We start from the raw sequence: 12,123 nt of genomic DNA on the forward strand, positions 1-12,123 counted from the left end.
AGCGTCTTTGGGATACTGGGTTCCCTGGGTGCCGTTCAGATCTCCTGCATCCTCGCCGATTGGTGAGCCTGGGCTGTCAGGGCTGCCGTGGTTTCTTGTGATGGTGATGGATGAGGAAGAAATACCTGTCACGTAGCTCTTCTCGTAATTCAGGTTAATTTTCGCTCTCTGTAGGGAGAAGATCCACTATTGGGGACATACGTACTTGGATGCGTAGCCTCCTTTGGTTTATGGTGGTAGTGATGTGAGCCCCCAGTTTTCCTCTGCACATTCATGCATGCCATTGACCGCAGCCAAGCGCTCTCTGAAGTGGCAGTGGAGGATCATGGGTAATCATCTGATTTTAAGGCATCTGGCAACAATGCCGCCTTCAGAGACCTGCTTTGGTGTTACCAGGTGCAGGAAGAGAAGAGCAGAGATTTTCATCCTCCATGGCACGTCCCATATTGAGCCAGGCAGAGGACACACGCATGCTCCTTGGTCAGTGACTTGAGGCCGGAAACCCAAGCCAGCAGACTAAACATTTCCCCTTCACTGCGCAGCCGCTGGCTGGCTTCTCTGACACCTGGGCGGGGGAGTGTCTTTCAGGTGCTCGGAGAGCTCATGGGTGAATGTCAGCTCACAGGGTGCCTGGCTGACGCCAGGGGTGGGCCGGGTCTCCTGTTCACATCACCGATGGCTCGTGATGGGCGCACGGCCAGTGAGTTACACGTGGGCTTTGCCGTGGTTTCCTCTGAGATGAATCAGCGCTTCCTGTGTAAAGGCTGAGTTCACGGGCAGCTGCTCGGAACTCCTTTGGGAACGTGAGAGGCCGTGGGATCCGTAGCCTTGCCCAGAGCGCTGTGCCCGTGCCGTCCTGATCACGTAGAGTGTGCTCAGCTGCCCCGCCAGGCCGGGGACGAGTCAGAGCATCAGGAACGGCTGCACGAGTCTGGGCCTGGGCCTGGGCTTGACCCGGGAGCTCTCGTCTGCCAGGTGAGGGGGGGATGGAAATGGGCTGGTCGCTGGTCGCTCGCTCCGGAGATTCAAGGACTGAGCCTTTGGGGAGAAGGCTACATGTCAGGCACTTTTAAGTCAGGGGAAAGAAATCACATTGGTACTTCGGACTGTCCAAGAAGAGCCCCAGAGTGGAGCCAGACAGGGAACCGCGCGGGAGTCCCGAAGGATCAGAGCAGCAGGCGACCGTGCCTGGAGAGCCTGGGCAGGCGCTTCTTCCAACACGACCCGGGCAGCTGGACACGCCAGGGGGCAAGAATGCACTGTCGGTAACTGGTGGAGGCGCCGACTGCTCCCGCCGATGCAGTCACGGCAAAGCCTGTTCTCCTGCAGGACGGTGTGGAGGCGGAGAAGTGCCCGGGCAACTCAGGAGGCTGCCGTCGTCAGCGGTCGCTCTCTTCAGGCTTTCCTCCATTCGGCTCATTTATGGGGCACCGGCTCCCAGCTCCGACCGTGGCAGACTCTGATGTAGGCACTGGACATACTGAGGGGAGGCCCTTCCACTCAGGACTCAGACATGGATAGCGTGGAATAGCATGATTGTGAGCAACAAAAAGTGACCCTGGCTCAGAAGGCCATGAGTTGCCACAAGATCAAAGGAACAGCCGAACAGCCAGCTCCGGCAGCTCGGACCAGAAGAGCAGAGGGTTCTCTGTCCAGCACACCGATCTCCCTGGGCTTTTCAGCCTAAGGAGGAGTCAGCCAACGTAGCTTTTGTCCACTTTCTACCGAGCGAATGGCCGCCAGCGAGAGCAGGCTGGTTCCCTGAAGGAAGCTCCCGCGACTGCTTCTAAAGGAGGATCGAGAAATAGGGTTCTTGGGCAAATAATGGCAGAAACTATTAAGTTCTATAAAAATCGATGGAGAAGGCGGATACTGGAACCCAAAGCTCTCACAGATAACATGAGGGAAGACAGTTCTTCACCCTTAGTGACTTGGAATGCCACACCCAGGGTAAGGCGCTGTGGATGGAGCTGTGAGGACACCCAGAAAGTGTCCGTGGAACTTCCGGTCTTAGTAGAGGAGAGGGACCAGCCGAGTGCATTTGAGGACCAGCTCTCTGCAGGGGGCGCGCACTGTCTTAAAGGGGCACAGGAGGCGTACCGCCAACCAGCAGGGAGGTCTGGGAATGCTTTCCCGAACTGAAGGGTGTTTGAGCCAGAGTCTGGGAAATGAGCACAAAGAACGAGACGAGCACAAATGTTAGATCGAGGAAAGTGCTCGTCAGAAGAAGTTCTACTTTGAGAAAACTCGGGACATCTTCATGGAACTGAACGTCGCGGTCAGGGTGGCCAGCGCTCAGGGAAACTGAGGTCGGGCGGGCACGGCACTGTGGCTGGGCCCCGAGGGTTTGCCACCTGCGTGCAAACGACAGCACTCGCTGCCTGGTCTCGTGCCACCTTGCAGTCGCTGCCATGTGAGTCTCGTCAGGGGCCTCTCTTTTCTCTGCCCCTCCGCTTGGCCAAGGATGATGTTTCTTTCCAGGGACTGGCCTGTCCAGTTGTGAGACGCTTGCCCATCCTTCCCTCTAAAGAGCATTCTGGCTGTACTTCTAAGGCAGATCCGATCATTTTTCTGACAAGTCTATGCTGCTTTGAGTCTTCTTCACCAACACCCTAAAACTGCCCTCTTGGTTAGTCCTGCCCAGCTTTCACATGCTAACGGACCGTGTGAAGTGCCAGGGCTCGGGCCAGGCGCACTCCACTCCACACAGGGACAGCCTTGCTCTTCAGCACTTTAAAGAAGTCGTGCAGCGGACTTTCCAAGGGGTGTCATTTGTTTTCCCAGCTACTGCTTCCAAGTGCTTACACATACACTTATAGATGTAAATGAAATGAGCAGATCTGAGAGCAACACAGTGCTGTCAGCAGCGTGTTAGTGTTTCGGGCTCTCCCTGCCCTTGCCAATGTTTGTTTCTTGTGTTTGGCTTCTGTCTGGTTTTCTGTTTCGCTCTGAATGCTGGGGTGAGGTGGTATCTCGTTTTGGTTTTACATCTTTCAAATGGCTTATGAATAAGATTATTTTATCATATGTTTGGTGGCCGCCTAACAATCTTCTTTAGTAAACTGTCTGTTCATGTCCTCTGCCCATACTTATATTGTTGAGGGTTGAAGTTTTCTAGTAGTTTTGAGCTGCTGGCCTTGTGGCTAGCAACCTAGTATTGAAGTTTTATATAAATTTTTTAGATTGACCCCTTTTCCAATTAGTGAGTGCTCTTTTTGCTCTTGACACACACAGATGTTGGGTCTTCGGGAGGCCCAGGGGACTCTGTGTTCTGCCCTTTGTGTGGTGCTTGCATTTGATAGTTACCCCCGTGTCAGAGGCCCTAGGTGTGCCCCTGGTCTCCATGGATGGTCTTTAGGGTCCAAGTCTTTATAGTTGGAGTTTGTTTTTGAATATGGAATGAGAGATGGGTCCTGTTTCTTATCAATGCCTCTTGATTACATGCTTGATCGATTTCAAATTGAAGAAGTTGGTCACTCACTGTCCTCCAGTTCCAGTTGATGTCAACTCATAGCAGCCCCGTGGGACAGGACACAACTGTTCTGTGGGGTCCGAGTCTGTAACTCTTTAGGGAGTGGAAACCCCATTGTTCTCTTGCCTGGCAGTTAGCAGCCCAACACGTAACCCCTGCATGCCAGGGCTTCCAAAGAAGTGAGTGTAATTCTTCAAGTTCCTCAGCACTGGCCCTCGCGGTCAGCAGGTAAATTTCAGTGATAATTGTAGTAACTGGGTTTCTTGTAGGTATGTAGATACTTTCTTATCACAGCTGGCTTTTTTCCCCTAGATAGATCTTGAGATGTTCTTCTTTTTCTGCCCCCCCCCCCTCAAACCAATGGCCTTACGTTATCTGTTGTTAAACTCTTGGTGCAAGAACATAAAAGGCAGCGCAGAAACCAGGTATTTGCCTATACAAGTTCACTTGATCAGATGGTGGCAAAAGCCTTAACTCAGCAGAGCCTTCCTCCAGGCTGGTAGTGTGTTCTTTATGGGGCCCGGCTTCTTGGATAATTTGCTCACATACAGATTGAATACATTTGGGGGCCAGGCGTAATCCTGACCCATACCTGTCCTAATTGTCAAACCCTGCGGCCCCTCATTCTGTCCAAACGCCTGCGTCTTGATCCCTGTGCCTGTGCCTAGCGAGCCCAGAGGTTCGGGATTGCGGTTCTTCATCCCGAGTCTGTTAGGATCCTTTGCATAGTCAGTAACACAGGTAAGCGTTTCTCGAGTGTTTAGCTAAATCCCATCCACTATCCCTGCTTGCACATCCTCTTCTGAATCTGGCCTGCATTTCTGACAGCTCCCTGTCAGTGGTGCGGTCGTGGTATGCTTGTTTGTTTCAAGTATCTTCAGCAGAGTTTTACTTGACGGTGATATCCGTGCTCTTGTTCCATCATTTCCTCATTCTGTTGGCTTGAATGGGCATCAAAGTGGGGCCTTTGATTTATTTGACCAGCCCATTCCTTACCTCTGGCAAGTGCCCCTTCTAACCAGGTAGGCCCCATGGGGCTCATGATCCATTTCTAGTACCTCTGCTTGATCTCTGGCATTGGAATGAGATTGGAAAGCTAGGCCAATCCTGGCCCTTCCCAGAAGTTTTGCTGTTAGGAGCAGAGTCTGAGACAAAGCTGCTGGGAGCCCGGCTTTCTAGCACGCTGGCCAGGGGAGTGCAGGGCCGGCAGAGGCCTGCGGGCGCTCCAGGCCGCTCCCTGGTGCCTGGCATCCTCTGCTCTGCCGGATGCAAACCACTAAGCCACCAGTTTGCCTAAGTTAGTGCCACCAGTGTCTTCCACCTTGGGGAAGCCCGCACCTCACGCACAGATGCCTGCCCTTTATGTTGCCTCTCACCGTTAAAACGATTCCCTGAGGAGAGTTCACCCAACTGTTCGCTACTGCCGCTGGATTAAAAATCCCCTAGTCACACCGAGTCACTGATTCAGACATGACAGTTGCCCCGTCTCGTGCAACATTCTTTCAAGGTTGCAGTTACGCGCCCACAAACCTCTCCCTGTCCGGGGCTGGCGCCTGCCCAGAGGAGAGCACGGAGCGTGCTTCTGCGCGGCCCTCCCTGGGCTTGGCGAGGGGAGGAGAGAAAGGCACAGGATGGACCCTTCACTCTCTGAATCTGGCAGGTGTTTAAAGTTGACTTTGGCGGGGCCGGCGGGCGTTGGAGACCCCTCTTCATATTAGGGACCTTTCACTGCACATCCCCTCATGCAAGTCATGCTCACACCTCAGCCCTTCCGAGCGGTCCTGGGAACCGGCATGCCTTCCTGCCCAGGACTGGCCCCCGCCCCGCCAGCTCATGCCAGCTGCCTCTGCTGCCACACCAGTGCCGAGTGCAGGCCAGCCCAGGCAGCGCCCTCCTGCAGCCGGCCTGCCCCTTGGCTTTGTCGGGAGGAATCAGGCACCAGTCAGTCCACCTAGTCCCCATTTTTAAGGGTCACCTACGGACCGACACTGCCCATTCTGCCCCTGAGGAGCTGGGGATGGAGCAAGGCTCGCCAAGGACATTCCGCTCGTCCTCTCCAGCTGCGTCTCGAACAACAATTGATATTTGATTGAGGGAGGGCTGTGAGAATGAGGTAGCAAGTGTTCAGACGTGTCTATCCTTGTTTAGAGCCTCACGTTGCTGTCTGAAATGGGATCGTCGTAGAAGCTTAGCTGAAGCCGTCCTCTCTAGCAGAGGCTCCCAGACCCATTTGGCCTACCACCCCTTTTCCGAAACATCAACTATTCAACGCTCCCCTGGTAATTAAACACTTTCGTAGCCTGTAATCCAGGACAAAGCGTAGGAATCATCTGCTTCTGCAGCCCCCCACTCCCCGGATCCCTCCAGTGCCCCCTCAGAGGGTGGTAGAGCCCACTTTGGGAAACACTGCTTTATAGCATCCTGTTGGGCTAACTTGATTTGAATTTCTGGTCCATGTGGCCAAAGAACCTTGACGTAACAGCAGATGTTTACTGGGCATCTACCGAATTCAGTCACAGACGGGCAGTGGCCCCAGCCCTGCCTGGCCCTCAGTCAAGGACAGAGTTGGCAGATGCCTTTTGATTTATCCAGACAACCTTCCCATTTTCCTCATATCCGCTGCCAACGCATACAAGTCGAGAGTTCGGGATGCCTGGCTTGCAGAAAGCCAGCCGCTCCGGCCGTGTTGGGGCAGCCTGTCTGCCGGGCAGCGTTGGCTGGAGCCGGCCGGGGCCGCCCTGAGGAAGGACTGCTGTCTCCAGACGTCGGTGCCACTGAAGCCTGGCACCGGATGGCATTTGTCACAGCGGCCTCTCAGCTGCTTTTCCTTAGGGTAAACAGCACAGCGAAGCATCGTGGCGCTCCCACCGCCCAGGCACAAAAGGCCAGGCGATGGTGTCCTCCGACCGCCCCGCGCTCTGCCAGGCCTCACGGGCAGTGGCCGCGGCGTGAACGCAGGTGCGGTTGGAGATCAACCACAGGCCTTGTTATGATTGCCCAGGACCCTGCGAGCAAAGTGGATACTCGTTGGGTGGCTAACCACAGGTGGGCAGTTCGAACCCACTAGAAAGAGGAGGCTTTCGACACCATCAAGAGTTACAAGCCCACAGGGGCAGTTCTGCCCGATCAGGCCACTGTGAGCCGGTGGGGAAAAGGCAAATAAAAGCTCGCCTTTCCCCGGGTGTGTTGTCAGTGCGGTGAAATTAAGGGGCCCGAGCTGCTGTGCTAGAGCTGCTTGCCCGCCCCCCGCCCTCGCCGCCGGGTGACCCTCTGGCCTGTGGCCTGCAGTTAGGGACAAGCCTCCTTTCTCTCTGATGGGATTCCTCTGCCGCCCTGCCAGGGGAGCTGGGATCTGAGAGGGCAAGTTGAGGTTTTCTCTGTCTCAGAGCGGCAAAATCGAATGGTTGGAGGAATGTTCCAAATTGTGTTCTGAGCTGTTTTGTTTTCCTTCTTGACAAAGTGAGGGAAGCCTGAGTTGGAGCAGCACCAGAACCACTCTGGGGGGAAGCTTTCCCCTGCCCAAGGGCAAGGGAGCCAGCCTTCTGCGGGCGCTGTTTCCCTGCCGATCTTTGGTTCCAGTGGGCGCAAGGGAGAGGAGGCCTCATCACACAGCAAGCGCGGGAGTCTGTCCTTAATTGGCCGTGCCAGACTGGCATGCTGGACTTCTGGGCCTTGTCCAGTCAGTGCTTGTTAAAGGCTGGGTTCCTTCAAGCTTTGCTGCCTGGCCGTCTTCCATCCAGCCTTCTGGTCTCATTATCCTGCTTAATCCTCAAATGTAGGCATGCTAGTTAAGAACTGTGGTCATCATAATAGACCACCGTATTTTGGCACACACACACACACACACACACACACTGTACAGTTCAGAACGGAGCTGTAAGAAACACTCTTTGGAAGCCTGCTATCATTTTTTCTTCATATAAATACTTTGGAGGATGCACAGGAAATTTCCCTGCAGTCCTAGGCCCAGAAATAGCTGTGATTCTCCTGGTTTGTCTTGGGGACTCTGTGAACCATCACGTCCACGCTTTGTACTTAGGCTTAAGTCCAAGGAATCTTGGAGACAGACCTGTGATCCTCCTCCATCAAGCGCACGGGACCTTAGGACACCCGCGTCTGCTTCTCCTCACTCCAGCTGCATTTTATTACTTTTCTCCAGTTCTTTCCCCTTTGGCCCCCAGATCCCTTCTTTATAAACTCTTGAGAAGGAGGCAATGTATAAGGAACTGAAATAAACGAAAATGCTCAAGGAGCCTTACTGGTGTGGTGGGCTACACATTGGGCTGCTAACTTCAAGGTCAGCAGTTCAAGTCCACCAGCAGCTCCTCGGGAGAAAGATGAGACTGACTGATCCATAATAATTACAGCCAAAGAAATCCTATATAATCCTTAGCAATTTTTTTAGTTGGATGTTATGTTTCTGATTCATTTGGTAATCAGATCTGTAAGTTCTGTGTGGTTTTCTTGAGGAAAACCCATTGAAGTGTTTGGGTACCACATCTTCACCCCCTCAACTAGCAGTGCTGATGTTTGTGCCCAGCGCTTAAGAGAAGCAGTTTGCAGTGGCCCTCTTATTTCCCCAAGGACCCGTGCTTTGTGGCTGACTGAGACTCGGATGTAGGGAGCTGTTAATGCGTAAAAGCGCCGACACACCTATGAGTCAGAATCAAGTTGATGGCAGCGCGTTTGGGGTTTTTTTGTTTTGTTTTTTTTCTGTGTAGGACGGGAAGGCCTAGGAAACACGTGCTTTGCTGGTGAACCGGGTCCTCCCCGTAGTAGGTGTTCGACTCGTGTTCTGTGGCTGCATCTGCTTGTGGCTCCCGCCTGTGGTTAGCTCTCTGGAGGGTGGGTTGTTCCCTCCCGAGGCTGGCTTCTCCGGTCCACGTCTGGGGAGTGCAGTCTGCTCGGGGCTGCCGCGGCCGGACTTCAGTGACAGCTTCCGCTTTTCTTTTGCAGAGTATGACCGCCTGGGCTTCCTCCTGAAGCTGGACTCTAAACTGTAAGTAGAACAAGCAAGTGCCTTGACCCTGTGGGAGAGCAGTCAGATGTGTGAGAGAGAGCTGAGGGCTAGCTTTGAGGGGTCAGCTCTCACGGCCCTGTGGTTGGTGGGCGATCCCTGGGGCCTCTGACCTCAGTCGGTTAGCAGAACCGTTGTGACAGCATGCAGGGCCTGGAGAAGAAGGCATATACGTACCAACTTTCGGCCATAGCTATGTTTGAGACGGGCAGCTTATTCCTGGAGGGCCACTGCTAGGAGTGTAGGGTGCAGCGACATCCCTGGAAAGGCTTCGGCATCAGCCTGGCCTCTTGAAGATGCTCTGCATTCTGGCAGGCAAAGCCTTCCCAGATGGAGCCCCTGCCTTCCTCTCCCGCCCCAGCTCGCGTCACTCTCTCCCGGCGAAATCCTCCTCTTCTCGGAACCTTTGCACGGGCTTCTCTGTGGACCTGAAATTCCCTTTCCTTGTGGATTCACCTGGAAAACTCACAACTGGAGTGTTAAGGCCAAACTCACTGAATACTTCCTCCCCACACAAAGTAAATTATCTCATTTTCTCGGCTTCTTTACATTTTCTGCTGTCTCCAGTTATCTCATTATACGGTAATTAGCTGCAGGGTAAGTATTAATTTATTAAGAGCACAGGCGTGGAGCAAGGCAAAACTTAGCCCAAATCTCAAATTGCCTTTTACTCTCTGCGATTTTGAATAGGCTACGTAACTGCTCTAGCCTCACAGGGTTGACTGGTAAGGATGTGATTGGAAGGGTTAATTAATTAATCGGGAGGTTTCAAAGGTATCTGATCCTTCTAAGATTTGTGCCTTGCTCTGCCTTGGTTAGTTTCTTTCACATCTAGGCCAGTGGTTCTCAACCTGTGGGTCGTGACCCATTTGGGGGTCACCTAATTCATCACAGTAGCAAAATGACAGTGATGAAGTAGCAACAAAAATAATGTTATGGTTGGGGGGCCACTACCACATGAGGAGCTGTATGAGAGGTCATGCACGGCATGAGGAAGGTAGAGAACCGTAGCTGTAGATAAAACTCCCTCACTGCCAACGAGTAGATTCCCACTCTTCGCAGCCCTGAGCCACAGGGGACCTGCCCCTCTGGGTTTCCGAGGCTGCGGATTTTTATCGGTGCAGAAAGCCTCGTCTTTCTTCTGTGGAGGGGCTTCAAACTGCTGACTGTGTGGTTGGTAGCCTGCTCTGCCACCAGGACTGACGCCTAGAATGTGCTAACAGATGCTAGTTGGGTGCTCAGCAAACAGAAGTCATGGGTGCATGGGTAACTGCACTTCCCCCATCCAGCTCAGATCTCGGCCCACTCTGTGTGTTTGCGCTCTGTGCGGGACCTTTCGAATGACTGGCCTCGGTAAGTGCTCGCTAAATGACCTGACTATTTACCGATCGCTCCTCGGCGCCGTTAGTCATCTTAGTACGCCGGCTGAGCCCTGCACCCTGCAGACAGCGCGGAAGGTAGGGATTGCGGCTTCGTTTTCCTTGATGCAGGCGGAAGGCAGCTCTGGTGGGTGATGGTCTTCCCTACATACATGACATCAAACACAGTGCTCTTGGACTTGCCCCTGACTTGTCTGCCAAGTTGTTGACTTCCACCTGTAATCGCCGCCAGGAACAAGTGCAGCACCCCGTGAGGGCTCGAGGCTGGGCTCTCTTCCAAGGCAGACTGCCACCTCTTTCCTCCAGGAGCAGCTACTGGGTTCGAACTGGGGGTCTTTCAGTTAGCCGTTGAGCACTTTAACCACGTTGCCACTAGGGTTCCTTATTGTCTAGTACATGCCCCCCTCTTCTGGATTGTGGCATCTTGACCCTGGGCCTTGAGCTGTGAGTTGGAGCTTTGTCACCCCCCCCCACCTTTTGTCCATCGTTGAGGCGGCTACCAGGGAGCGCGCCCCCACCCTTCACATCAAGGGAGAGGAGCACTGTGAAATGCAGGCAGTACCTGCGAACTGGAACTCCGTTATGGCAGAAAGCCCCAGGCCGCACATCTTACAATGTCTAATTCATGCTGTCCCCTCACTGGAGCGTACCGCCACAGGGGACAATCCTGGGGACACGGGGCGGGGAGTCAGCCCAGTCTGAACCCCCCCGCAGAGTCCAAGCAAGAAGGGAACAAAGCAGAACAGCAACGAGAGCCAAGAAAAGACGCAAAGCCCCTGAAGAGTCCCCCAAATCGACTTCAGGCTAGGAGGGGCCGCTCCCGGAACTCCCCCAGGACCAGTGGGGAGACAGTCACAAAGGTCAGCTGACAGACCTGGCGTTACGTATGTTTTAATTTCTTTTTTCAAACTTTTGTTTTCTTTTTGTTTGGTCTCTGCCATTGTTGGGTTGCCTGTAAGATAGGCATGGGAAGCAAGCTCGAGGAGAAGGCAGCAGATCCATGGTCCCTGAGAGACTCGGGGGAGGAAGAGGTGGGGGAAGGGAGCGGTGAGCAAACAATGGCATAAACAGGGGAACAATTAGGGAAGTAAAATCAACAACAGGCGCTTAGAGATCCTGGGGGTGTTGGAGCAACAGCCATCTAGCTGAGGGATTACTGAGGCAGTAGGGCCAGCGTGGTGGGGGGCAGGAGGATGGTGAAAGGAAACAGAGGAAGGATCTAGGAAGCAAAGCTAGGGATAGAGGTATAAGCCTAGGTGTGTACGTATGTTAACACATTAATTCATAACAATAGAGGTATTGGCCCATGTGCATTTATATGGCTCTAGACTGAGAAAGTGGACAGACTTCCGGCCTCTGCTCACACCCTCCCTCAATGCAAGAACACTTTGTTCTATCAGCCTGGCATTCTGTGATGCCTGCCCTTTCGGCACAATCACAAAAGACAAATGGGTACATAAGCAAATGTGGTGAAGAAAGTGGATGGTGCCTGGCTATCAAAATATATACCGTCTGGGGTCTTAAAAGTCTTGAAGTTAAACAAGTGGCCATCTAGCAGAGAAGCAACAAGCCCGCATGGAAGAAGCACAACAGCCTGTGTGGTTATGAGATATCGCCAGGACCAGAAGACTCAAAGCAGACAAACAAACAAAAAAACCATATTGTTGAGAATGAGGGGGATCCGAGCAGAGACCCAAAGCCCATCTGTAGACAACGGGACATCCCCTCACAGAGAATGTCCCACAGGGAAGGGATGCGTCAAGCAGGGTGCAGTAAAGCACCGATGAAACACACAGTACTCCTCTGGTTCCTTGAGGCTTCCTCACCCCCCACTATCATGACCACAGTCCTGACTTTCACTGTGGGCTAGAGTGGAGCATGTGCACAGGTACAGATCAGACTTAAGAGCTCACATCACACGGAATCCGGGAACAGGAACGGGAATAGCGATAGCTGAAGGGCAGGGGAATGGTGAGGAGTGGAGGGGAGGAAGGGGGAACCGATTGTGATGATTGGCACATAACATCCCCCACCCCACCCCGTGACGAACAACAGAAACCATGGGGGAAGGGAGATAGCGGTCGGTGTAAGATATGAAAATAATAATAATTTATAATTTATCAAGGGACCTTGGGGCTACGAGGGGAGGGAGGAGGGAAAAGAGGAGCTGACATGAGGGCTCAATAGAAATAAAAGTCTAGAAAATAACAATGGCAACATCTGTACAAATGTGCTTGATACAGTTGATGCATGGA

The 12,123-nt window shown here is 53.2% G+C and overlaps 1 protein-coding gene across 3 annotated transcripts in view; it reads left to right on the forward strand.

The window, feature by feature from the left end:
• Positions 1-12,123, forward strand: part of ST3GAL3 (ST3 beta-galactoside alpha-2,3-sialyltransferase 3) — a 239,393-nt gene that overhangs the window by 125,855 nt on the left and 101,415 nt on the right. For all 3 annotated transcript variants that reach the window (XM_075555119.1, XM_075555100.1, XM_075555110.1), the window contains one exon: positions 8,429-8,471. In XM_075555119.1, the coding sequence (XP_075411234.1) occupies positions 8,429-8,471 (43 nt within the window). The remainder of the gene's footprint in view (positions 1-8,428; positions 8,472-12,123) is intronic.

The sequence above is a fragment of the Tenrec ecaudatus genome, chromosome 1 (genome assembly GCF_050624435.1).
Source record: "Tenrec ecaudatus isolate mTenEca1 chromosome 1, mTenEca1.hap1, whole genome shotgun sequence".
In the NCBI taxonomy this organism is placed as follows: domain Eukaryota; kingdom Metazoa; phylum Chordata; class Mammalia; order Afrosoricida; family Tenrecidae; genus Tenrec; species Tenrec ecaudatus.